The 27,833-nt window shown below is 38.5% G+C and overlaps 1 protein-coding gene across 7 annotated transcripts in view; it reads left to right on the plus strand.

Moving 5' to 3' along the window:
* NRG1 (neuregulin 1) overlaps positions 1-27,833 on the plus strand; it is a 1,114,285-nt gene that overhangs the window by 966,939 nt on the left and 119,513 nt on the right. For 2 of the 7 annotated variants that reach the window (XM_047857142.1, XM_047857143.1), the window contains exon 1: positions 22,419-23,085. The exons of 4 other annotated variants lie outside the window; for them this stretch is intronic. In XM_047857142.1, the coding sequence (XP_047713098.1) occupies positions 22,419-23,085 (667 nt within the window). Of the gene's footprint in view, positions 1-22,418; positions 23,086-23,929; positions 23,951-27,833 lie in introns of those variants that run through there. One more of the 7 variants, XM_047857146.1, reaches the window with a different exon arrangement.

Consider the following 27,833-nt stretch of genomic DNA (forward strand, 5'->3'; position numbering starts at 1 on the left):
GAAACCAGTGCAGTCCTCTATGGCTGATAAGCAGACAACTTTAGAAGAGTCAGGAGATACACATCTCAGAATTTTAAAGGAAAACTAAAAATAAATGTTACTGAACATTGTTTAATTGGGCAGACCAGATTTTTAAAGAAAACTAGACAACTGAAGACAATTGAAGTATCTTGAAAGACTCTTTAGTAGAACCTGTGAGCTGACTATATGATCATTCTTAAAAATGCCTTCTTTTTTTAAGTCCAGAAACGTATGCTTTTCTGAAGAAGGTAGAAAAGAGTAAAAAAAAAAATGAGCTACGGTTTTCACATTAGAATGCATAGGAAGCATTTTTGAAATCTGTAAAATGTTCTGACTTTGGAGTGAGAAGCCAAAGTCTATTTGATCCAGATTCTTTTATTAAGAAATCTCTGATTAAGTAGTTTTTGAAAAATTACTAGTTTCTTTCACCAGAGTAATTGCATATTGATTAGTTTCTTTCTTTTTTAACAGTGAGAAAAGGAAAAGAAACATGCTTAGCCTGTTCCATTTAATATTGTACAGAAAACTCAGCAGGTCTTGTTGAAGTGTGACATCACATTTGCTGAAGCTTTATCAGCCTCCTAGACATCACCACTGAAACCTGGAGGAAATAGTGTCTCCACTACTTCATCTGTAGGCAAATCCCACTTTTCCCTGCCCTACTCTTATTATAATGCATCTACCATACAAGGTGCTTGAGGATTTAATTCAATTTTTAATAACTTTATATTCATAGTTCAACTAATTGTCAAAGAACTGCTGGAATGGCACTTTTCATTTCATCTCTCAGTCTACCAGAAGTCAGCAAAATCTTAAAAACCAATTATATGGCCAATGTGGGTTAGAGTCTACAGCTGCGCTCATCTCCATTCAAGTCCATGACTATCTCTTACTTAAGAGATTTGGCGTTTAGATTGAACTTATTCATTACATCTAAGCTATTGTTTTGTTCATTGCTCAGATATTCCATGGTCTCTTCTTCAGCGAATATCAAGCTTTTTAAAAAATGGGATGAGGAGAGATGGCGAGAGGGTGGGAGGGAGACACACACACACACACACACACACACACACACACACACACAGGAGAGACAGACAGAGATAGGCCGTGTTAAATATTGCAGGACTTTTTTTTTTTTTTGCCATGATAAGAAATTTCCTCCGTATTAAAAGGAATTTTGGGCTATTAATTTCTTCATTTCAATAGTAAAAATTGTAAAATATAGATTGGGATAGGCCAAGTGACAACTCAGGTCAAATAGCAAGTGAGTGGTAAATGTGAAATTAAAATTTGATGGCCCTGTTTTTGCTATTTGAGTCTCAGATCACTGACGGTTTCTCTCTCTTTGATTAAAATAAGTGAATGGTTAGTAATCTATTTCCCATAGGGCTCCAGCATGATGCTAGGAACTGTGGAGTGTATTTCTTGAAAGGGGAGAAGGTTGGGGGAGGTGAAGTCAAGATTAGTCCTTGGGCTGAAGTAGTTTGCAGTAAAATAGAAAGGTTAATTGTGGTTAATTGTGCTAATTATGTGTAACGACACATATCCATGATACAAAGCAGAATATGGGAAATAGATTTTTAAATTAAGTTGCTTTTTAAATAATCTTGCTTAAGATAGAATACACTTACCCATTCTATGGCATGTGACTTAAAAGGAAATATTATTTAGATAATGTTTTTTTTTTACTGTTGTCTCTTTTTTAAGTAGCCAATTATTTCTGCTTCATGTTTAGAGCTCAATAATTTTAACAAGAATCAGAATTCTGAAATTTATCTGTTTAAAAAGACAATGAAAATCTATGATTTACCATTAAAAGTAAAAGGCCAAATAAGATTAAGAGGAATCAGAAAGTACTTTGCACTAAGTAGTTTTGAAAGCAGTTTGGGAACTTTTAAAGGATTTAGAAACTTAACTGGAAATTTTAGATGAGCATAATCATAGTATGGTAAATTGAATTACTGTTGATGTTCAGAAACTTGCCCATCATACATAGATGGACTTAAAAGATATTCAAAGAGATATTTTTGACTAGGTTACCTGGAAATATATATGGAAAGGTTGAAGTTTCTTGAACAATATTGTTTTCATTAGTTGTCTTTTTTTTTTCATTTTTACTTTTTAACATTTATTTAATTGACCTAAAGGTGAAAGAAGTAGCAAGCTAGAAAATGTATGTCTAATTATATTGTAACTGAGTGATAGGTATAGTAAATTAAAATAATAAATTAATTAAAGTGATTAAGTATTGAAAACAAACTAATACTTTATAATGATTCCTCTATTTCTTAAAGTTCATTTATTGAAAGCAGTGATTAATTGACAAGAAGCTTCTGTGTCATCTGATTGAGTTTTCAACTGTAGGTTCCCCATGTAAGAATTAAGATACATTCAAAAACATAATCTGTAAGAGGAAATATATTAAATTTATTTTATAATATTTTATATAAATGTCATGAATTTTAACTTAGAGATCTAGCTATTTAATCAACCTATAAAATTCACATCATTCACAAATAATGTAACTTTGAAAACAGATCATTGTTATTTTATTTTATTTTATTTTTTTTTTTAAATTTTTTTTCAACGTTAATTTATTTTTGGGACAGAGAGAGACAGAGCATGAACGGGGGAGGGGCAGAGAGAGAGGGAGACACAGAATCGGAAACAGGCTCCAGGCTCTGAGCCATCAGCCCGGAGCCCGACGCGGGGCTCGAACTCACGGACCGCGAGATCGTGACCTGGCTGAAGTCGAACGCTTAACCGACTGCGCCACCCAGGCGCCCCAGATCATTGTTATTTTAATTCTTAGTCTACAAAGATATAATAAAGAAGTTGCTACAACTACTTTTAAAAAGTTGCAAAATCTAACAATTCACCACTGATGAACTGTTCCCGGCAGAATTTGACACACAGGACATTTTTATGATAAGATGTGATGTGAGGGAATATGAAGAGAAATAGCGTCACACATATCTGAGGGAAAATTATTTAAGTGGCCGTAATAGGTTTGTTTTTGTTTTTTACAAATTTTGTACATTTCCCTTTAGTCGATCCAGATAGAGTTTTTTTCCCCTCTGTTATCCTCATCGCAGGTTCTTATTTTCACATCCCTAATACTCCAAAGCAGAAATGCATCTTGTTCAGGCTTGATCCTCAAGTTATCTGCAGAAAAATAAACCATACAAAGAATCCTTGGGTATGTTTTAGAATGAATAGATTATGGGGGCAGCAGAATTGCCGTGTATGTGCAAATGAGACTGTGTGTGAAAGCAAGATAAGCTTTAGGAAGGAAATAGGTGACTCAAGGGCACATAAGGGATTTGTTGGAACCTTTAAAAACATTTTTACAATGCAGGTGAAGGGGACTGAGATTTAAAACTGTTCAGCTTTGTGAAAAAATAAAAATGAAACCTAACATCATTACATGCATACATACAGAAACAAGTATGACTAAAACTTTCTGCTTGTTTTTTTTTTTTTTAAGTTTCTAGAACATTGGCTGTGACCTTTTATGTACTAAGTGCATGAAGAGTGAGTCTAATAGAAGCTGCTAGTGGAGAGGGTCTTCATGAAGAATAGGACCAGCTCTGCTCTCTCAATAATTGTCAAAACGTCTTAACTCACCTCCCTCCTTTTGTAGCAGTAGTGCAGACTTGGGTATATTTTATTTAAATTGTATCTGAAATTGTAAATATATATATATATTCATATATATTTATATATATGAATATATTTATATATATTCATATATGTTTATATATATTCATTCATTTAAATTGTATCTGAAATTGTAAAATATATATATATATTCATACATATTTATATATATATGAATATATATATTCATTCATTTAAATTGTATCTGAAATTGTAAATATATATATATATATATATATATATATATATTTATATATATATTTATATTCATTCCTTGTCCAGTCAAGGGAGAAAGCATACTCTTTATTAGTTTATTGATACACAAAGATGTTAGATTGTCTTCCCACCCCCAGGGGTACTCTTCTGATGGTCTCATAGCTCTTGCTTCAAGCAACAAGATTGCTACTAGTTATTGGCACGAAGTGCACATCGGTTCCCAAACTGTAATGTAAGGTCTGAAAGGAAGGGATTTGTGGTTATTTGTGTTTCCATTCCCATAACGTATCACTGTACTGTTTCCCAGAGGTGATTTTTTTAGTTAGATTATTATACTTTTTAAAAGTTGTATGCATATGTAATTATAGGAAGACACCTAAAAAATCATGAAACATATTTAAATATTTAAAAGAATTTTCTTAATGTTTATTTTTGAGAGAGAGAGAGAGAGAGAGAGAGAGAGAGAGAGAGAGAATGAGCGGGGGAGGGGCAGAGAGAGAGGGAGACACAGAATCCGGAGCAGGCTCCAGGCTATGAGCTGTCAGCACAGAGCCTGACGCAGGGCTGGAACTCACAAACTGCAAGACCATGACCTGAGCCGAAGTCAGACGCTTAACCGACTGAGCCACCCAGGCACCCCAGATATTTAAATATTTTAAAATCGATGTTTTAAAAAAATAACATTGGCTGAAATAATATTAGAAAATTTTTAACATTTTGAGAAGTATTTAACATTTTGTATGCTTCTATTTCAATTTTTCTGACTTCTGTATCTGGGAAGTTTCTTCATTTTATGACAAGTATTCATTTACATGGTGGTTTATAAGAATCTGTTTCCCCTTAGATGGGATTATTATAAATTATCTGAAAATCTACATATTAACTGGTTGGTCGCTGTTCCTCTCTGTGGTGCTGAAGAGTCTTTGGGAATAAGGGCATGCCACCATTGCATTAATAAGGTTGATTTTTCTTTTATTATCATTAAAAGTAATGATACTAAAGTAGTAATAATATCTTCTAGTGAGCAGCTATCACACATCAGATACTTTCGTTTGAGAACAAATATTTATTAGTCAAGTTATATAATGAAAAACCTAAGAGGCTCAAACAAGTCAGTATCTGTCAAGGTTAGATAACAAGTAATGACAGAAGCAAAGTTGCTTTCCAGCCTCTCTGACTCCACATCCTGAGCTCTTTTCACTCACTGAGTGTAGTGACTATAGAGGATGAAAGAAAAACCCTCAGAGGGCTCCTCTTGTGAGGGCATGTGGTCATTGCAGCTACTTTTGAAATAGTCGTTTTCCTCTAACCCAGTTACTTGGACCAAATCAGTTCTATGAATCAAGGTTCCTGAGCAAAGTACAGAAATATATGTACACATTTGCTATGATAAAAAGCATTCAGACCAGAAAGTTTTAGATAAATCATATTTGTTTGGTACTTGGATAATTTAGAAGGAATTCATAAACCTCGCACACATATTGGGTTGGAGAGACAATGATGAGTGCTTTATGGTCGATAAAAAGGCGTGTCCATTAAATATCTGAAACTTAGCATTATAAGAAACAAATAAATAAACACATAGGTGATACGTATCCTCAACTACCTCAGCCTTCATTTTGATGGTAATTTTCAGATCAATTTTGAGATGCAGAATAAAAATCATAGCTTTTTGTATAAATTTCAAATTGATATGGAAGGTTATTTGACTTTAACAGTCTTTATAGTAGGTTTTCTTTTTTGTGTTTAGATTGACTTATTTTGTCAGTTTTTAGGGTTTTTTTTCCAAGCAAGATGGCATTTTCATCTCCTGCTGCTATTAACATTTAGAGCATGCGGCCTTTTGTTGCAATGTGGTGTAAATTCCAAGTGACTGAGGATGATTAAACAGAAAATGAAACTTGAATGGCAATATCTCAAAATCTACTTAAAGCCATGACAGGTGTCTGTCTGTGGCAATATATCAGTTTTGAACACATGAAAAGTAAGAAATCGTGGCTTTTTCATGGTTGGATTTCTTTTTCTTTGAAATCAAAGAGAGAAAATACCAATTTGTCCTGGATCACTAAAACAGTGAGCTGGATTTCTAAACAACGTGGATAGTACACACAATGAATTACCCCTGAGTTTGCAATCTGATAGGTATGTGCCATACCTATTTTATACCAGTTGTAATTTTCTCATTTGTACACAGATGCTGAGTAACATTAAAAAAATGTATAACTGTAATTAAAAAGCAAGCACTCAAGAAAGATAAGACACAAAGAATTAATTGCAATTACAACTCTTCTTTCCGCATTGACTGCAAAAGCTTGGTGATCTGAATTGTGCTTCAGCCATAAGCTCAGGACTCCCTCCAACCCCCAAGGCTCTTCTTTAACATTTGTTATTACTTAGCTATTTTATTTGGCAGAGATCCCTCTGTCTCATCTTCTAATGCACTGGCAGGGTTCCTATTGCCAATAGCTTCGAGCCTACTACTGCTAGGATAAGCGGCATAGCCGAACTTTCTAGCCTCTGCATCCTTATAAATAATGCATCCGGTTTCCTGTAACTACATGAACCCTTAGACTTTGGTAGGCATGTCTTTGTTAGTCAGGGTAAAAGAGTGGGGAGATGAACAGTAGGGGAAATAGTTGTAGGCAGTTATTATCACTGATTAGAACCTGACGCCATCATATATGCATTACTCACTAGGTTAATGTTAATGGAATGCTTATGATATTTATAGTAGACATAAACATGATATATAAAAATAATATCTTTGCTGACTAAACTGCATGCTTAATTCAACATGGAAAGTGCTGGTAATGTTCACCTAGGACCTTTTAAAACTCTATTGCCCATAATTAGATCTAATTTACTTATTTTTAAAACCTCTTTTACTTTGCACAGGATCCATTGACTTTTTGGGTGTGCGCACACTTGCTCTTAAGAGCAAGAATGAGATATTGGTTAAAGATAATACATAATCCTTCAGGTAGCTTGACAGTATAACATGTCACTGGATTTAGGATGAAGGAGGAAAAATGCTATGATGATGACTTAATTGCAAAGTAAGTAATATATATCATACTTTGAACTTCAAAGTGTTTATAAACTTATGTTCTTAAAAACTAATGTGTTACTTTGAGCAACAGAGATATTAGTATTTAAAAAAGAGAAATTGTTAGTTTTTCAGTTTTTAAAAGCAAAACTTGTTTAGCAATGTCCTTTAAAATGCACCCTCAGACAATGTTAATGTAGAATAACAAAGTTCCACCCCCATACGTATCCTTTTCCTTGTTGGACATGCTATCATTGAACATTCACCGCGTGATGAATGACTGTTCAGCATTAAAATTATGTCGTATGGATGAAAAAATTCAAGTTGATTTAGATATCGAATGAGAATCAGGTTGCTCTAGAGCCTTGTATATTCTCATGAGAATTAATTGAAACAAGGAAAAATGTTTCTAAGTAGATAAAGGATGTTAATCTTCATTTTATTGTTGGTTTCTTTAATTACCATCAGTTTAAGTCTGAACGCCTCATGTATTTATGAATATGATGACTTATAACTAATAGTGACAATTACTTTGGTCATCTTTAGCTTTTGCCATGTCAGTGATTTTGCAGAGCCTAGGGAGATATCAGAACTAATGTTAGTCAAAATGTTTAGTATTTATTTCTTTGAATCATGTTAAACTTCCTTATTGATTAAACTAGTTTCTACAACCAACCAAGTTTTAAACTAAATTGTCAGATCTGTATCTGTATGTATGTAATATAATTTTTTTTCTTTCGTTTTGAGTATAATTTTTTTCTATTTTGAAATGTCAGGATTTCTGGGTAATTAGAACATTTCCTTACTAGTTCAGAGAATTTGGCCCACCCTATTTTAAAACTGTGCATTGGCATGACTGGTAAATAAGTCTTCAATTCCCCAAAAAGATAATAATAAAATATATTAATATTTTATTCAATTTATGTGTTTTAATCCACCCACTAAAACAATCAAGCCAGTAACTTTTTAAAAACTCAACCCATCATCAAATAACTACTATAGCCCAGTATGTTTTGATGGGTGTTTTGTTTTGGTAGATACTGAGGGTAGAAATAGAGGGATTAAATTTTTCTGTCTCTAATTGTCCAATAATCCAAAGGCTTCTTGCTTAGGCATGGTGATTTCTGGAATGGATCTCTGGATTCTTCTTTTATCATTAGTCAAAACACTATGGGAAAGAAATACTTTCATAACTCGATCCTGAGTGAAAACAACCTCAGATACTTAGACATGCACGTACAATAAACAGTGTTTCCACAACATGTCTACTGTACATATAGAATCCATGAAAAGGCGTGGACTCTCTCTTCTGAAATATTTGCATTTGTGCCAGACTGAGGTTAGGACAACTAAGTCCTCCCCTAGAATGTGACACCGTGAAAGCAGGAACCATTGCAATCTCTTTCCTTTATTCTCGTAGTCTTAGGTAGGGCTGGCACATATTAGGCACTTACCAAATAATTACTGAATGAATGAGTGAATGAATGAAGCTACCAAAGGCAGCAAGGACAAGATGAAGCTAGGATGTATATGGAAAAAACTGACAAAAGGCACATTTTTGGACATTGGGAAAAAAATTGTAAAGCTTGTAGCAGAAGAGGCATTAACTGGAGACCAAATCTTCCCTGTTCACATTAATATGAATAATTTTTACTTGCTGTAATTGCACAATGTTTTCAAATACTGTCTTAATTTTTTAAAAAAGCAATTGAAATCGAGAAATTAAATTTTCCTGCTAAAAGTCCAGGTTTAGGGTGCATCTTCTTCCCTCAGTAATCATGTTTGTATCAGCAGAAATATGCAACAGAGGGGCATCACACTGTTAAGTAGGTTAAAGCTTTTTGATTCATGTACTTACCAGTAACATCATTTAAGTGGGTTGGTCTTATCATGGCCAGAGTTAAGCCACACAGCATGATTAAGTGGACCATCTAATGTTGCAAATTAAATTCTGCTGTTGGAAAAAGATGCCCTGAGCTGAGAAGTAAATACTTGTTGTGTTCTTGTTCTCTTCTCTTCCTCTTTCCTCCCCGAATTTCAGTTTTGCTTGGGTCCAAGGATGGTAGGGCTCAGCAGAGAAGTTATTTCTTCTGTTATTGATGACTTTTTTTAAGTCTTCTTTCATTGGTGCACTTTCCAAATACAATTCTCAAGAGGAGAAAGAAGGATCCTGATAGTGAGGATGATAAATAAGGAAGGACTGGTGTAGATCTACTACTTGCCATGATGTCTGCCTTGCCTTTGTTTCTCATAGTCACCTTTCTTTGCTATTTTCCATGGAGACTCGGACATTACCACTCTCAAAATTTGAATCATGGCTTCACTCTCGTCAGACAACCCCACTTTCTACTTCAGAGAAGGGTGGAGTGTCTTTTCCCTTCCTGCTTCCACATCTGTAAACTCCAGCACGATGTCTGGGACATAGCCAGCCACTTAGTGAACAGTTTTTGGACGGATGGGCAGATAGATGGCAAGATCAATTAACGTATATCTTTGGTCTTTAGAAATGGTAGCCATTTTGACCATATATGATACAGTGACCTCAAAATCTGAAATCTACTGCTTTTGAAAAGCAGGTCATCCAGAGCTTTTCCATTTTTACCTTCCAGACTGTGAAGAGAAGTTGGTTTAAATGCTGATCAGCAAATCTTCTCATCAGTTGCTATATGTTGGCTGAATTAGAGTAATATCAGTTCATTTCCAGTTGGACAGCTCAAGCATTTAGCTCTGAGTTTTTGACAGCATACAAGTCACTAAACTAATTATTTTTGTACCCATTCGACACAACTTTTTCCCTTGCCAGAGGTTATTTTCAAACCTCTTGTCTCCGGGAGTACAGCTAGCTCTGAGCCAGCAGATGCTGAAAAATGTCTTACCTTCTCATTGTACTTTTTTTTTTTAATTTCAGCAATTTCTCTCTACTATTCATTTGCATCACTACAACCTTAGGTAACTTGGAAAACTGCTTAAATAGTAGCATTTCTCTCAGTAGATTCTTTGGTTTTAAGACTGAATGATTATGAATAATTCAACTTTTGATATACTCATGCAGAACTTTTTCACTGGAGTCTTTTTGGGTGAAAGGGAAGAATGGGAGTGGAAATCCAGTTGTACATGGATACCTTTTGGATGCCTTTGGTATAGCCACTGGTAGACTATAGTAGTAAACATTTGGAAGGACATGACAGAGGTAAATATTGGGCCATATCCAGGTATTTTAGCTTGGGGCCAAGGAGATTCAACCAAAGGATAGGTTATTTGTCTCACCTCTAGTGACAGAGTCGTGGCAAAGCCACAGGGAAGAATTTTTGAGAAACACTTCAGAAGATTTATGTTTCATTCGAGAAACCTCTTTAAAAGCCTTTTCTTTCTTATGGGAGGTATGTGGGGGTAGAAACAGCATATGGTTGAAACCCTCTGCACGGCAGTGATATGTAAAAGAAGTACTTTCCTGCTAGGTTAAATTACTCTTGCATGCCTCTTGCTGTCAGTGACATGATTTAGTTAAATACAGATGCTTTTAGAGGGGCTTTGTACTGCATCATAAATATTTAACAGTTTTATAAAATACTGTATGCATAACTGGGTGGAAAATACAGCAGTGGAGAAGCCCAACTTGCACATCAGAGCCCTTGGCCTTATAGTGTCCCCTGACCAGTTGACCGTTGAAAACGATATGCTCAAGATGCAAGTGTCATCAGCAATTAAAGGATTCTGTTTCTATTTTTCCAATAAAATGAAGCTACTGTCTAACCTTTCTGATTGTCAGTAAAGTGAACTTTGTAATTTCCCTCTTCACATTATTCATAGATGTTCCAGTTCCCTAGTGACTGAAGTATGGCATTAGGAAAAATTCCTTCTCAATAAAGAAATGGTGTGGGGGAGGGGTCAAGAAAAGCTCTTAGATTTTCTACAGCAACTAATGGTTTATTTATATAAAGATGCTTCATTGCCATTATCTAATAGTTAAAGTCATATGAATCTTGTATTTCTGATATAATTTTGAAATTCATGGTTTTTTTTTAATATATAGTTTTAAGTTCATTTATTTATTTATTCTGAGATAGAGAGAGAGAGGGTGGAAGGGGCAGAGGGAGAGGGAGAGAATCCCAAGCAGGCTCTGCACTGTCAGTCTAAGAGCCCGATGTGGGGCTCAAATTTACCAACTGCGAGACCATGACTTGAGCCAAAACCGAGAGTTAGATGCCCAACCGACTGAGCCACCCAGGCACCCCTGAAATTCATTTTAAAAGTCAGTTCCTTAAAGTGAGAGTGGTAGGGGAACGTGGGTGGGAAGGGTGCATGCAGTGGAAGAAGTGAACAAATACAGGTTAATGAATGTGGAATTGGTTGATTCTTTTGTTTTTTGGCATAGACTACAGAGTTTTTGTAATAAAACTTATTACAGGAAATTAAGATGGGTTCTCTGTCATATGTTGTGGCCAGAAATAGTTATGAAAAAAAATCTTTGAAGGTATTTTTTTCCAGCATTTTATTACAGAATTTCCAAACATACAGAAAAGTTTAATGTATTGTGAACAACTTATGCCCAGTGTCTAGATTTTGCAGTTAACATTTGCTGTATTTCCTTTATCAAATGCCCATTTGACCTCTCTACCCACTCTTATTTTTGATGCCTTTTCAAGTAAGTTGCATACCTGCCTGTATTTTATTCTCACATATCCCAGTATTCCTGACATATGTTTTATTACAGTCTTTAAAAGAATATGTAAGTGATGGATTATGCCAACAATTTATTTTTTCTGTAAATATTTTATTTTATTTTTTAAAACAAACTTAAATTGTATCTATTTATTTATTTATTAAAATAAACTTAAATTTTATTTATTTATTTACTTATTTAATATAATTTATTGTCAAGTTGGCTAACATACAGTGTATACAGTGTGCTCTTGGTTTTGGGGGTAGATTCCCATGATTCATCACTTACATACAACACCCAGTGCTCATCCCAACAAGTGCCCTCCTCAATGCCCATCACCCATTTTCCCCTTCCCCCACACTCCCCACCCCAAATCAACACTCAGTTTGTTCTCTGTATTTAAGAGTCTCTTATGGTTTGCCTCCCTCCCTCTCTGTTTGTAACTATTGCCAACAAACAGAATTTAGGTTTCTCTGGAATGAGTCATCATATTTGGAGCTGGGATTTTCTAGGCATCATGTTTCAGGATTTAACTCCATTATCAACAGCCTTCTTTCTCCTCTTCCTGACAGTCATTCCTTCCCTGTCCCAGCCTTCTGATTCTCCAAATTAAAAGAGGACATAACCCTGCCTTGCCGGTTCTCAAATATTGGTAATCTTGGTATCACATATTTTTGAACCATTGCAATAATAGTAGGCTGATCCCTATTTTGACATGACAGTCTTCTTACCTCAAGATAAGCTCCCTTCCACCCGCTGGCGTGTCTCTTCTGTACCTTTCCACGTAAGCATAAAGCTCGGTGTAATGTTTCCATTGTTAAACTAATTTCTTATCTCCAGCCTATCCTCAATGAAAGCTGTTGGGCTCCACAGCACAAAGTCTGTGTGTCCTCTTAGTGTGATAAAATGAGGTTGAGTAAATGAGTCGGAATATAAATACTGGTCTCTGAGATAACTTTCAGAAAGGGAGCCTGAATATTCAGCAGAGTTGTGACCAAAAGTGGTCATGGGAGCATTCAAGAAAAGTAACTTTTTAAAAAAAAATTTTTTTTTAACGTTTATTTATTTTTGAGACAGAGAGAGACAGAGCATGAACAGGGGAGGGTCAGAGAGAGAGGGAGACACAGAATCTGAAACAGGCTCCAGGCTCTGAGCGGTCAGCACAGAGCCCGACACGGGGCTCGAACTCACGGACCGTGAGATGGTGACCTGAGCCGAAGTCGGACGCTTAACCAACTGAGCCACCCAGGCGCCCCAAGAAAAGTAACTTTTAAGTAGAAGCAGTCACAGTGAAGGCTCAAAGTGAGATATTCCTGTAGAGATAATCCATGGCAGTAGTGACAGAACGTCCATTCTACTCTTTCTTTGTATCGTCTTTGACAGTACTTCACTAGAGAGCTTTCCTTTGTAGAAATGAGTTGAAAGGGGAGGAGCATTAGTCCTGAATTTAGTCTTGACCCTGAAATTAATTTTGGTGTGACTCCAGGAAGATGACGATGAGGATGATGATGATGATTTTTAACTTCCTTGGACCTTTTTTCTTCTGGTAGAAAACAAAATTCATGGGTAAGTCCTATTCCAGCTCCAACAATCAGTAAAAGTAAAATTTAGATCTAATTATTCTTGGAATTACAGTTCATCTTTGTAGGAAGCCTAAATCCTTTCACTCCATGGAGTTTCTGAAATAGGAAGAAGAAACAAGTCATTCTTAAACAGATCTCAACCTAGCAACATATTGTGTGATTTATGATAGCTGAGTTTGAATTGGAGGTCAAATGACAAGATATTTTTATCTTATGACTGTTAAATTCATATTTTTAAAGTAATAAGAACTATAACAATGCAGAAAAAATGTCCACCCCTTGGACAGAGAAGCAGCAGAAAAATACGAGGCTGGCATTTGATTTTAAATAGGATACTTCTACTCCTATGAGCGTTATAAGGCTTATGACCTTACAACTGTATTGCCAGTTAGGTGGTTCACTCAGAATGCCAAATCAGTTCTGGAAACTACGTATATTTTTATTCCTCCCTTTTTTTCCTTTGGTGCAGCTTTGTATTTTCATTTTGATCAGCAACAAGGAGATAGAACTATGTAGACTCCAAGGAAAATGTAATATTCTAAAATGTTTCCTCTGGATGAACTCTTCTCAGATTTTCAAATTTAGACTATATTTAAAAGTAGGACACTTCAGGTAATTCCCTTCCCCCAGGCTTCCTTGATTCCAGGTGTGTTTTGAGGGTTTATTTTGTATAAGGCTTTAAAGATGTTTCCGAATCTCTTGAGTAGATGGTACTCTCTTATAAGTAATTCATAACTTCCTTCATTTGTGGACCATCTCATGCCCAACGGGTTCTGTCTGAAGCAGAAGATTGAAAAATCAAAGTAACAAATTCCAGAGCATTTGTAGAAATGTTTTGTTGTGCTATACACAGAGTTTCTGGATTGATTTGGGGATTATAGAGTCAGCTGACAAGAAGCTGAAAAAATAGCTAGTGACTAAGTATGAATCAAGTTTAATTACTTCCATTTTTGAAACTTTACTTTGTATTTAACTAGCATTGATTATCAGAGATGTTTCTTCCTTATGTTTAATTTCTCTTACTGCAATGAAGTATAGCCTTTATTATTTTCTTTAAATAAATTATACATGTCCATACTCATAAAATGCAGATTATCTCTTGTATTTTTGTTACATTTGTCATAAGACTTGTGGATACAACAAACAAAAATTATCTCTTAGCTGTGGTGCTCTGTGATGTGATCTTAACTTATAGGTAGTGAATATTAATGAAACAAAGATATTTGTTCAAGGTAACTAATCCAACATATATAGCTTTAGTAAATATTATGAATGACCGTCCACATAATATCAGAGTAGTCACTATAATTTTCCTTCTTTTTATTATACACACACACACACACACACACACACACGAGTACTTTAACATTATTTGCATTTATTCACACAAGTACAACTCTTATCTGGAGTACCCATGCCTCTAAGATGTTTTCCCACACTTTGTTCATCTCTCTTTAGTAGAGTTTCCATATTGCTGCGTTTATTCAACAACACTTAATGCCTTCTGTGTGCCAGGCATGCTCTAGGAAGTAAGAATATAGTGATAAAAACAGACACAAATACTTGCCCTTGTGGAATTTACATTCAAGTGGTGAGTTCATCACACGTTTCCTAACAAAGCACACTGCATAGAAAATACAGATGATTCAGAATAACTGCCACTTTCCCCACCCCAACCTTTGCTCATATTTCTAGTATATTCTAAAAAGTGGGATGGGATGGAGTTGAACAATGAGAAATAATATTTTAGGTATATAAAATGAGATAGAGTTAGAAGCCCTTGCTCATTTTCTCCTAAAACGTCTTTTGAATTGTAAAGCTCAATGACACATCAATTTATTATAGCTTTCTTCATGCTTCTGAGTTCCTTGGGATTGCATCATTGACATAAATTCAGAGTTCATAGTTAATTAATAACTGTCAAAGATTTAATGCCATGTGATCTACTGAGATTTTGTAGAAGAAAGGGCAACCTAAACGTACCAAAGTCTCATTATTTTAGTGTAGTCCGCTAGTAACACTGGTCAGATAGAACATCATTTCCTTTTAAAATTAAATGTTGGAAAAGTTGAAACCATGATGAGTGTCCAGAGTCTTTTTATTTTTATCTTTTTTACTGAGTTGGAATTCACATAACATAAAACTGACTATTTTAATGTGAGCAATTCATTAGTATTTATCTCAACGTTGTGCAACCATCTCCTCTACTTCCAGAACATGTCCAGTGTAATTTTACAAGAACAGTGACTTGTAAAACTAAAAATAAAATAAACTGTGTTTGTATATGACTAATGATTTTACTTACAGGGAGTGAGAAATTCATAGTCCCTCTCAAAGTAAAGAAAACTTATTATAAGTATCATATTTAATAAAGATAACCTTTCTATATAAAATTTTCACATCCTCATCTTTGAGGCCACGTACTATATCTTGAGCTAGGGAGGATCTAAACTCATAAAGAACAAAATGTGCCAGAATGATATGATCATCTCATTACAAAATGAGAACGCAGAGGGGTGCCTGTGTGGCTCAGTTGATTAAGCATCTGACTTCAGCTCAGGTCATGACCTCTCAATTCATGGGTTTGAGCCCTGCGTCGGGCTCTGTGCTGACAACTCAAAGTCTACAGCCTGCTTCGAATTCTGTGTGTGTCTCTCTCTGTCCCTCTTCCACTCAAGCTCTCTGTCTCTCTCTCAAAATAAATAAACATTTAAAAAAATGAAAACACAGACCCACAGTCCATATCAAATGTTTGATACAGCATCTCACAAGATAATTCTTAAAGTTAAGTTGTCTTCTCTGAGAAAATTTTCACTGGGTGAGAGTAAAGTATAATGAGTCTTCACTCACCTACAAGGTGGGGAGATAATACCTGCCCAGTAAGGTAGAATGAGTTTCATATTTAGCATTTATGAATAAGGTAGAAGAACATCTACATTATATATGTTTGTGTATGTGTATATATATACATATGTATATATAATATAATAATGTAAAAGAACATCAGATAGTACATGGATTTGGTTTGCCCTCAGAGAACGTTTCTGTTGAGTTGAAGGGAAAAGAATTACAGGAAAAACAGTTAAAATTTAGTTTATTCCCAGCTTTCCATCCACTGAAAGGATCCGTGGTGGTGAAGAGTTAAGTATAGTTGTGGTAATGGAGTTTCCCTAGAATAAGATAAATTCATAAGAGGCATTTTTAGGAACAATCAGAAAAATTTGATAAGGATGTGCCTGTACTGGACACTCAAAGATCTGAAAAAATGTACAAGAGTTTAGAGGGTAGAATGAAAAAGCTTGCTAGTTTATTAGAGGTGCCATTATCTGTATAATTCGATTTCAATTAAAAATAAAACCAAACAAAATTATGTACTGAATGGAAGCCAGATAGTGAGAGACCTGGTCTTCAAAGAAGTTGAATTCTTTAGTCCTATATACATGACATAGGTAAATAATAGAACAGACTGTGAAGATGTGCCCCAGTAGGTGGTGCAGATAAGGAAGTGCTGGGTCCATGACGTGGAAGCATGGAAGGCTCCGTGGAGTAGCTGCGGCCACTTGGCGAGTGACTTTGAAATGAGTGGGAAGAGGCTGACAGATGCATTTGAGTGCTTTGTCCTCTCATGGAAAGAAGTGAGTTTTAAAGGTCACCTTTGGAACATGAAGCTTTCTTATGAAAACTGTGATTTCAGGGGTACCTGAATAGCTCAGTCAGTTAGGTATCCAACTTCAGCTCAGGTCACGATCTTGCGGTTCCTGAGTTTGAGCCCTGTGTCAGGCTCTGTGCTGACAGCTGGGAGCCTGGAGCCTGCTTCAGATTTCTGTGTGTCTCCCTCTCTCTCTGCCCCTCCTCCACTCATGTGCCTGCACTCTCTCTCTCTCTCTCTCTCTCAAAAATAAACATTTAAAAAAATTTTTTTAAATGTGATTTCATAATTCATTAGCAAATACATAAATCATTATGTTTTATCTGTAGTCCTCTCCGGTGACTGTAATTTGGAGATACCACAAAGTAAACTCTACTTTTTTAGCCCTAAAATTTAGGAGCAAGAATAAGCTTTTTCAGTGATAGAGTCAAAATACAGGGGAAAAAAACTGTAAAAGAGAGAATAAGTTTGGGTTATATGGTCAAAAGCGAACTGGCATTTGCCATCCTCTTTCATCTGCTGGAGCTGAGCTAAATACTTCTGATAATAAAATAACTAAAATAAATGCTGCACCCAATAACCTAGCTTGAATTGAAGTAGCAGAGGAATTTGAATACATTTGATGATATAATAGGATTTTTTTTTTCTTCATTGAAGCAAGCTTAGACAGAAGCTGGAATAGTGTGAAAATGGATCAGAAATACAAGTGTATTTTGATATTGTTCTGCCAAATCCCGTTCTGTATTACTGTCCCCTCCTGACCCAGGTCGACTTACTAACATTTACTTCCTTATCTTCTGCGGTGGATTAATAATGGCTGCAAGTTCTTTGTCACTGTCCCCAGTCAAGACCTATTTCCCCAGTTCTTGAATGTCAGCTGGTGCTGCGACGGCTTAACCAGTAGGATGCAATGGAAATGACCCATGCAGCCTCCACATTCAAGGCTCAGGATGGCTGGCGGCTTGGGCTTCTTCCCTCTTGGGATGCTTCTGCTCAGAACCCAGCCATGCTGTGAGAAGCCCAAGGTTCACAGAGAGGCCACATGTTGGTGCACCCTTCCACAGTCCCCGCCGAGCTCCCAGCTGACACCTGGCATCGACTCCCCGTCACGTGAGTGCCATCCTCAGTGTTTCAGCTCAGTTGTATCCTAGCTGATTGCAGCCCCGGCTGACATCAAATGCAGCAGAAGAACCACTCAGCCGAACCCAGTCAACCCGCAGACTAGGGAGACAGAATACAGCAGTGATTGCTTTAAGCTATTTCAGGGCAATTTGTTTCACAGAAGCATATAATTGAAAAGCTTTCCAGAGAAAATTCTGGAACTGAGACTGTGGAAGATCTCCTTCAATTGAAATTATAGATAGGTAGCATTTAAATAGCCTGTGCTTTTTGTTTGTTTGTTTGTTTGTTTATTTTGAGACAGAAATTGAAAGAGTGCAGGAGGGAAGGAGAGAGAGAATTCCAAGCAGGCTCGCAGTGACAGCAGAGAGCCTGATGCAGGGCTCAAACTCACAAACCACAAGATCATGCATGACCTGAGCTGAAACCGAGAGTTGGATGTTTCACCGAGTAAGCCACCCAGGCACCCCTAAATAGCCTATGCTTAATCCTTACAAGTTCTGGATATCACTAGGCAAAATTTTGGAAAGCTCTTATTTTGGAAACTAGGCACCTGTAAGTTTGTTTACAAACCACATTAAGGTACTGAGCCTTTTTCATTATTACACTTTCTGGTCCGTTTATTCTCCCATTGAAGTGATGGGTAAGCAATACATATTGAGATGCATTATTGTGATTAAAAAGAAAAGTGGTATTTTTCAGCAGAAACAGCATGAGTCAGACTTTTGTTCAAATCTTGGCCCTATCACTTAATAGCTTTACGTCCGTGGCTAAGTTACCTAAGCTCCCTGAGTAGTTCTCTATTTCGAAGATGATACATACTGTACGGGATTGGTGAAGACAAGAAATAATATATGTTAAGAACCTAGCTCAGTGCCTGGCACAAAGGCAGAGCTCCTTAAATGTAGCTGTTATTGTGATGAAGGAGGTGGTAATGTGGTTTTTGAAAGGTAGCAAAAATCTGCTCTTTTTCATTTTTTTAAGGGAACGCAGAGATGTGGGTGTTCCTGGGCTTTATTGGGGTGGAGTCTAGAGGGTTAACGCGACATATCCTTGCAATTCTTCCTACAGACAGGCATGTTTCATTCAAAGGAAATTCCGATCCCTTACCCATCCACAGCACCCTTTCTCACTTCTTTATTTCCATAGGGGATTTGGTTAAGGGATAAGGGCAACTTTTGGTTCCTACTCTCAAGGGGAGAATTCATGAAGAATTCTCTCTCTCTCTCTCTCTTTTTTTTTTTTTCTTTATGTCCTCAACCCCCTTTCCTCAATTACATTCACCTTCTGATTTGGTGGGAAAGAACTCTACAGGATGCTGGCTTTCTGCAAGCTCATCTTAGCTTCGAGGTGCCACAGGGCTCATGGAATACGTCTCCAGGGAGGACACGTACACATCCCACAGATTTGAATAGCCCCGGGGAAAAGGCAGCTGTGGCAGCCCACAGGATTTTGTTTCTGCCGTTTTATTCTAGCCTTTGTGTGATACGTTGTTTTCCTTTCTAAGGGTCTTTAAGATGACAATTAGAGCAGCGCCCAGTAATTTCTTTGTTGGCGGAATATGTTTGTTCTCGGTAATTAAGGTGAAGTGGGTAGTTGTTATTGGTGTAAGCTGAGGACCACTTTTCTTCACTCTGGGTTACCGTTCTTGGCATCTTCTCTTACCTGCCTGGCTTGGGCTGCTGAAACCCCATTTTGAGTTTTGAAACTGAGATGATAATTGTGAATGAAGTGCCAGTGTATTATATTGGAGTGTGGTATTGGTTTGGGGCAAAAGTGAGGAGTTAGGTACCGTGCATTTAAACTGGGTAATCTCTAAAGTAATTACAAATTACCCTAATTTAGTGTAAACACTTACTTGCTTATATCGGTTCTGAACATTCACGTGAATGTTGACAATCAAAATGTGAATACCTCTCAGTATAAATACTGTAAAGGCTTCCCCATAGATTTTCCATGATATGAAATATCATGTCCGTTGCTAAAATCTTTCAGAAAACTCTCACTGCTTTAAAATCAAATGGCTAAAGCCAGAAAGTTAGGCACAGGATCTTATTTTAACTATTCTTGTTTTAAAATATTGGTTACTGGTATATAAGTGCAGGTTATGTGGAGGATAAGTCATTTTGCCCATCAGCTTGTCACAGTCATAATCGCAGTTAGGCCAATTGGTTCAGGCTTTTGTAGTTGTTGTTAGTTATAGTACTGCAAACACGTTTTGAGAGTTAATATCCTTTAAATCACTTATAATTATGGACCGATTTTATTTTGATGTGATAATATTCTTCTCGCTTGCCCACTTAAAGCTTAAAACTATTTCAAAGCGGTGGAGATTGTGTTATACAAAATGTAATGTGCTTAAAGCAGAATTTCTCAGGACTTGAGCTCTAAATTTATTGAGGCTGGGACTCATATGATGGCTATGGAGTATAGATTTAGAGAGAGCTTTTAAGACTCCCATTGACATAGGTGAGCAGAATGGTTCCTTGGAAACCATTTGGGTGTCCAGTCATGGTAAAGCATGGACTAAGGGCTCAGATGCATATAGTGCAAGAACAGGAGGGAGGTTCAGGGAATCCCGTGCTGTCTGTTAAAGACGGCATTTCTTCCAGTCTTTTAACGGCTGCTGTTTTAAAAGGGGGGCAAAAGCAGCATTGAAACTATCTGTAAGGTAAAGCTACTGAGACCTAACCCAAAGGCATGCTCTTATGGGAAACTCTTCTTAATACTTGCAGTGTGGTTCTAGCGGAGGACATGTGGTATATATTACGGCTCCTGGGGAATTCAGACCTCTGCAGTGTGGAGTCACCGTGAAGGCTAATTTCAAAACAAAGTGGTAGCCTTTTGCTCCCTTCATAGCGCTATTTACCAGTGTTTCTTATTAGCTTGACATTAGTCTAGGACTGCTGTGGGTGGAAAGAGGAAATAGAAATTCAAATGGGACCGGAGTGGGGATCCATGAACACCTCTCCCCTTCCCTCCCACCCCTCCTTCAGCATAGGCTCAGCACTTCACCCTGGGCATTGCAGTCTTACACAATCATCGCCAAAAGGGCTGAAGGCAGAGCTGTCCAAGGTTCGAAAAAAACACGTTCTGACTGTTGGTTGAAAATCAGGTAATAACAGTCCTCTTGGTGAACAAAACTTATTAGAGGGCAGGGGAAGGAATGCTATCTCTCAGCGGCAGGCAAGAAGAAATTGCTGTTGAAAAGCTTACCTCTCTAGGGAGGAATCAGATATCAGACTTTGCCAAGCCTCAGGTCCAACCCATAAGGTCCCACCTACATCCCCCGCCCCATCCCAGCTTTGTTAGATTGCTAGCATCGATCGCTGGCTTTTTCTGACCCCACAGTGGGTGAAGGAAAGAGAGCCGGCAAGACCAGAAGCAAGCAAGGTGGGGGTGGAAAACTGGGGCTGCTTTTGTGGAGAGAAAAAGAGAAAGGGAAGAAAAGGGGTGGGGGCCATGGGGACTGAGCTTAACTGGTGCCTGCCTGCTTCTCTTTGATTTGATGGCCTTTATTCCTTCTAATTGGATAAAATAGGAAGTCACTGGCAGTCCTGCGTCGCTGGGTATACTGATTTTACTCAGACCAGCCAGCAGCTCTGGAGTGCGGACAGAGGGAGGAGGGAGGAAAAAGAGAGAGACAGAGAGAGAGAACGTCTTTGGGTGAGGAGGGGAAAGGAAGAGAAAGAGACTATGAAGCCGGGCAGAGCTGCGGGGGAAGAAAGTGAATGAGCGCTCAAGAAGGACAAAGAGGAGTGGTTGGGGGGGTGGGGGCGGAGGCAGGGCGGGGAGGGGAGTCACCGCCCCTCCGGGCCGCACTCTTCCCTTCGGATCCCTGTGTGATGATACTGTTTGCAGTGATGCTCCCGGGGCAGGCACCTGCTGCTTGCTGTGTAATGATTCAGCCTCTTTCAGCCTTCGCGTTAACACAACAGGATGCTGTTGCTACTCTCACTGCTGCCTCTCCTGCCGCCGCCGCTGCTGCCGCCTCCGCCGCCACCTCTGGTCCTGCTTTTGCTTTTACTTCTCCTGCATGACAGTTGTTTTCTCCATCTAAGCAGACACCAGCTTCAGATGCTCGAGGTGAGAAACATGCCTTTCAGTTTGGGCTACTGGTTTACTTAACTGACCAACGATCAGCTCGGTTTCTATTTTGCCTCCCCCCGCCCCTCGGCCCCCCCGACCCTCTTGACCAGCCGGGATGGTTTGGAGAAGCATTTGAAAGAACTGCAAAAGTAACCCGGAAACAGCAGTAAAGAATTACAGTATACTTTCATTTGGTAGTTGCTAGAGGCTTTTTTTTCCTTCCTCCCTCCTGAACTCCTCTTGCTTTTGATAATGGCCTTGGACTTGGAAGACTTATCGATTTCCCCCTGTAAGATGCTGTCTCATTTGGTTGGGGGGAGCTCTGCATGGTAATGGACCGTGAGAGAGGCCAGGCCTTCTGGAGGTGAGCCGATGGAGATTTATTCCCCAGACATGTCCGAGGGAGCTGCCGAGAGGTCCTCCAGCCCCTCCACTCAGCTGAGTGCAGACCCATCTCTTGACGGGCTTCCGGCAGCAGAAGACATGCCAGAGACCCAGACTGAAGATGGGCGAACCTCCGGACTCATGGGCCTGGCAGCTCCCTGCTGTGTCTGCCTGGAAGCTGAGCGCCTGAGAGGTTGCCTCAACTCGGAGAAAATCTGCATTGTCCCCATTCTGGCTTGCCTAGTCAGCCTCTGCCTCTGCATTGCTGGCCTCAAGTGGGTATTTGTGGACAAGATATTTGAGTATGACTCTCCTACTCACCTTGACCCTGGGGGGTTAGGCCAGGACCCTATTATTTCTCTGGATCCAACCGCTGCCTCAGCTGTGTGGGTAGCATCTGAGGCATACACTTCACCTGTCTCTAGGGCTCAATCTGAAACTGAGGTTCAAGTTACAGTGCAAGTTGACAATGCCGTTGTGTCCTCTGAACCTTCAGCGGTCCCGACCCCGAAGAATCGTATTTTTGCTTTTTCTTTCCTGCCGTCCACTGCAGCATCCTTCCCTTTCCCCACTCGGAACCCTGAGGTGAGAACACCCAAGTCAGCAACTCAGCCACAAACAACAGAAACTAATCTCCAAACTGCTCCTAAACTTTGTAAGTAGAGAGAGAGAGAGATGATGATGAATCATGGAAAGGGGTGGGCTTGAGGCGCTAAAAGGCGTTCTCTTGAGCATGGAGCTGTTTCCTTGTCTTCTTCTATTTTAATTGCATGGTTTTGTTTAAGCACATCATGTGACTGGAGCGCTTGGGGTGGCGTTGAAGAGATGAGTAAAACGATCTTGCAAACTGCTGGTATGAAACAGTGTTCCCTCCAGCCAGACTGTTCGGTCTGGGGTGGGGGACCCAAAACTTCAGCATCTGGGAGTCATGCTTGAATTTAATTGCAATTCAGTTGATTTCTAACACTTTTAAAAATGAACACATCAGACAGAGCATCCTTTTTAAAACAAAACAAAACTATAAATGTGACTGCCATAGAGCAGCGAGTGTGGTTCTGTGTCTGTCTTTCTCCCGTGTGGATTTCCATCACCTCTCCTCACCTTTCGGGTGCCCTCTGCCACGCAGTGGTCCCACACTGCCTGTTATCTGCCTCCATGCCTTCTTCCTGCTCCCTTAACTGCTCTCTGCTCTCACCACGTTTCTGTCTTAATTGGTTCTTGCTGATAGCGCATTTACAGTGCTCACCCCTCACCAGTGGCAGGCGATTGCCGTCCTGCCCAGATTGTAGTTTCGGCTACCGAGCACTTACGAGGGACAGCTTTATTTTATTCAGGGCGCAGTACGATGCCGCATGAAAGGATTTCCCCAAATTAGTTTTTTCTTCTGTAATCAAATGTTTAAATAGCTTCCTTGGCAGTCATTAAAAAGTACAAGATCCATTAGTAAGGTACATCGTTTTTTTTTTTTCAGACGTGTCTTTTTTTGCCCGTCAGACCGGAGCAGTGCAGTTTAATAACCTGTGAGTGAAGAGAGCCCACGCTCTTAAAACGATACAGAACAATGTGCTGCTGTTCGTACTGGGTCACTGCAATGCTTTATAATGGAAAGTTGACAAGGCAGAAACCATGACTAGTCAGGTTGCTCCCCACGTCAGTAGAGAAGGGAGGAGTGGCCTCTGGCTTCTTTTTATAAATGTTTCTGATTTATTTTTGTTTCTCTGCCTTCTGCCACTTTTTACCACTGACTGAATATGTCCTTCGTGGAATAAAGTAAAAGACAAGAGAATCCAGTCCTTAATAACGTGTGTAAAATCTCTTAAGAGTTGAGGGCGAGGGTTCTGCGATGAAATCCTCACCCCTTCGGTTCCCCTCTGGGTGGTAAGGAAGAATAAAGAATGTCTTTTCCAGACATGATGTTCTGTGTGGGGTAGAGCCGTGTGGTATAGAAACACAGAAAACTTGATCTGCTTGTGATTCAAGATCATTTCATTTCACACACAGCAGAAACTGCTGGCAAAGATTTAAAAAAAGAAGAAGAAGAAGAAGAAGAGAGAGAGAGGCTTGTTTTTCAGGTGTAATTAGTAAAGAACCTCCTTTCTGCAGACACTGCTCTGTATCTTTATCAAATCCCTGAAGCATCATTAAAGGTCTGACAGACATCACTGCATTCACCGCCTCTTCCCACCTGGCAAAGTGACCAGGAAATAATACCCAGATGAAATGACAGGCTATAAAAAGCAAGTACAGATCCTGCAAAGAGAAGCAACATTCCCCATGAAGACAAGGTTACTTCTTTGTCTTTATCGTTTGAAACTTGGCTTTAATTAAAATGTGCCCGGATAGGTTTAGTTTTCCAGAAAAAGAAAGAGGACCCTATGAAGAAAAAACAAACAAACAAAAAACTCCTTTGGTAAATTCCATAATTTTGTCATCTTTTTGGGGGACGGGGGGCAGGAAGCAGAGAACCATGTAGTCCCTTTTTCTGGTTTAGGACCGTGTCACAAAGTATGTAGTGACTTTTTGAGAAATTATGTTGTCAGGTAAATTCTTCTACTAAGTGTTTTAAGAGGGTACATATTCCATATAGCTTCTCTTCTCTCGGTTTTCAAGCCAGGGCATTGATTTTCTGGCATTTGCATTGAGTGGAAAAGATTTACTGCTGCCTAAAAGCATCACGGTGGCCAGTTCTGGCCAGAGACACAGCTGCAGCACTCTGAAATGCATTGGAGATAAGCCTGGAAAAGCATTATGGGAAGTAGTTTTCTCCTGAAAAGTTAGGGGTAGACGGTGCTTAACACTTTGCCACCTATAAGGCTTTCTGTATGGGAAACTCGGTGTTAATGTTTTAGCCTAGTGCCTGAAAACAACAGCAAAAGCATGAGTATCCTAAACATTTATGAGTCTGGTTTTTGCGCAGGGGGACTGGCGGGGGGGGGGGGGGGGGGTTGGTCCAGGAAGCTTTGTTTTCAGACACTCGTAAGTGGTTGCTTTTGTTGTCTTAAAAAGCTTGTGGCCATTGACTAAAAAAACCCAAAAAACCACACCCACACAAAAGAGCTTGGAATTAGACTGTCATTTGTGACCTCATTCACTTTTTTCTCTTCAACTAAGAAAGTACTGCTTCGTCACAGGAAGAACCAGACCTATCCTTCTGTCATGCATGTTTTTGACATGAACTCAGCTGTGATGGTATAATCTTAACATGACGTTATCGTATCTGAAACATGCTCTTTGGTGGTTTCAGGACGTAACTCTCCCCGTTCTATCTGCCTCAGCATATTCAGCATATTATGCACAGAGCTGTAGCCTTCAAGGTCATAGTCTGTTGAGGGCTAATTGATTCTTCTTTATCCTGGAGCCTGAGAGAGTGGAAGAGAGACAATCCTAGTAATTGTGTCTGCTCTGTAATTCCCCAACCAATCTACCCTCTAGTATTAGGGCTATTCTATACAAAGGGGAATTACTCCCCTTTCCACGGACTTTTTTTAAAATTAAAACATTCTTTATTGTAATAGAAGGCAATACAGAGCATTCTTAATTGTCCAGAGGAATAGTAGCTGCATCAGGTTTTCTCAAATGGGTATTTCTTGCATAAGGTAATATAATTTCATGTTTTCACAATACTAATCCATGCATCCATGTAGATCTTTAAGAAACCTAATACAGGATTGGAAAATACATATGCATTGTTTTTTTTAATCCTGAAGTTTTTCTGTGTGTGATTGGTGGTTTTCCACTACCACAATCTTTATTTGCCATGATAATAGTTACGTTTTTATTTCTCACTGGGGCCCCTACTTGAACTATTAATTTTGTTTCTTTGCCTGGGCTTTAAAATTTTTCTTACCTTCTGTTTATATGGAAAGAACTGACTCTGAGAGGTTGCAAACTCAGACTACTATAAAAAGAGGTGATTAATTAAATTGTAGCCGGGGAACTAGAGTGCCATCTTGGAAGCAAATGTATTTCTGGATGGGAGAGCCTGCTTGACAACAGACTCTGTAGTATAAGAACGTATTAGTATTTTCAACTCAGGCCAAATTTGTTTTGCTTTGTCTTAAATCTCTCTGTGTTGGGTTGCATGGCAAACCATTGTTACCACAATGAGGATAGGGATCACTACCATTTGCAAAAGCTCAGCGTGATTAACTGAATATACCAAAAGATTTCTTTCCTTCAATTTAAAAATGGCATTTATTTTAAGCCCAATAGATTCATCCAGTTCCTTGCAACCTACAATTCCTTGTCGGTGATTTCAGAGTGGTGATTTCAAAGAACTTTTCTCCACTTTCACCAAAACTTGCTTAATGCCTAAGACATTAAAAACTGGGAGAAATGGAAAGATCCTCGACTGAAACCAAATAATTTTACTAACTTGCTGATGAGGGGGAAACCCAGGTTCTGAAGATTTAGTGACATTCTTTTACTAAAAGTCCCAAAATGCTGAAAGGTTCAGTGAAATCCTAAATAGGAGAAAGCAGAGACATGTCTTGTCCCCCTGAATTTAAATCCACACATGGCTCTTTTCTCCTGTCGGCTTTTCCCTGTTCCAGAGAGTGTGAACTGGACAGCAACTCTGATAGTTTAAGTGGCACCCAATTAACAGGGACGTATGTCAAGTGGGACCACTGGTCAAGCATGTATAGTTCATAGTATTCCGTTTTCTTCCCACCTTCTTGTTTTGCTTTTATTAAATTCTCAGTAGTGGTAGTCTTTTTCCTGTTTATTTGCTCATCCATACAGTGTTCAGCTTGCTGTCGAAAACAGCTTGGGTTTTCTAGGGTGGGCTCTTTGCTGACATATAGCAGATGGCCCTGTGGCTCACCTCTTCCCTGCCCATTCTGTGTCTCCTTGTTCCTTTATACCTAAATCGGTTTTCTTCCTTCCTCTCCCTCCCCACCTACCCAATTATCTCTTGAATCTTCCTTATTTTTCTAATTATGCCACTTTGGCTTTATTTATCAACATTTCATTGCATTCTAAAATATTAAACATTCACTGATCTTTTCTTTCACATACAATTGTATTGCATTTTAACTGAGTGGTACTTACACATATTACAAACACACATACAAAAATACGTCTCTAGGACAATACCCTGGTTTCTTACTGGCACAATTCATTCAAAATTTTGTCCCTCTTCTTTATTGCCCCCTCTTCTTTTCCTTAGTATGATTCATACTGGTTTCTCTCTGACTTTTACATGTGTGTACAAATCAGCAGTTCTGCATTCCCAGAAAGTCGTTATGTCCCAAACCATGTATCTTTGTTCTTCCTTCTTCCCTTTTCCTTTTACTGTCACCTCATAGGATCCTTTTAAAGTGTAAAGAGAGAGAGATTGTATAGATTGAGAAACTGAGGCATAAAAAAGTTATGACTTGTCTAAAGTTAAGCTAGAAGCTT

Source organism: Prionailurus viverrinus, chromosome B1, assembly GCF_022837055.1.
Source record: "Prionailurus viverrinus isolate Anna chromosome B1, UM_Priviv_1.0, whole genome shotgun sequence".
Classification (NCBI taxonomy): Eukaryota; Metazoa; Chordata; class Mammalia; order Carnivora; family Felidae; genus Prionailurus; species Prionailurus viverrinus.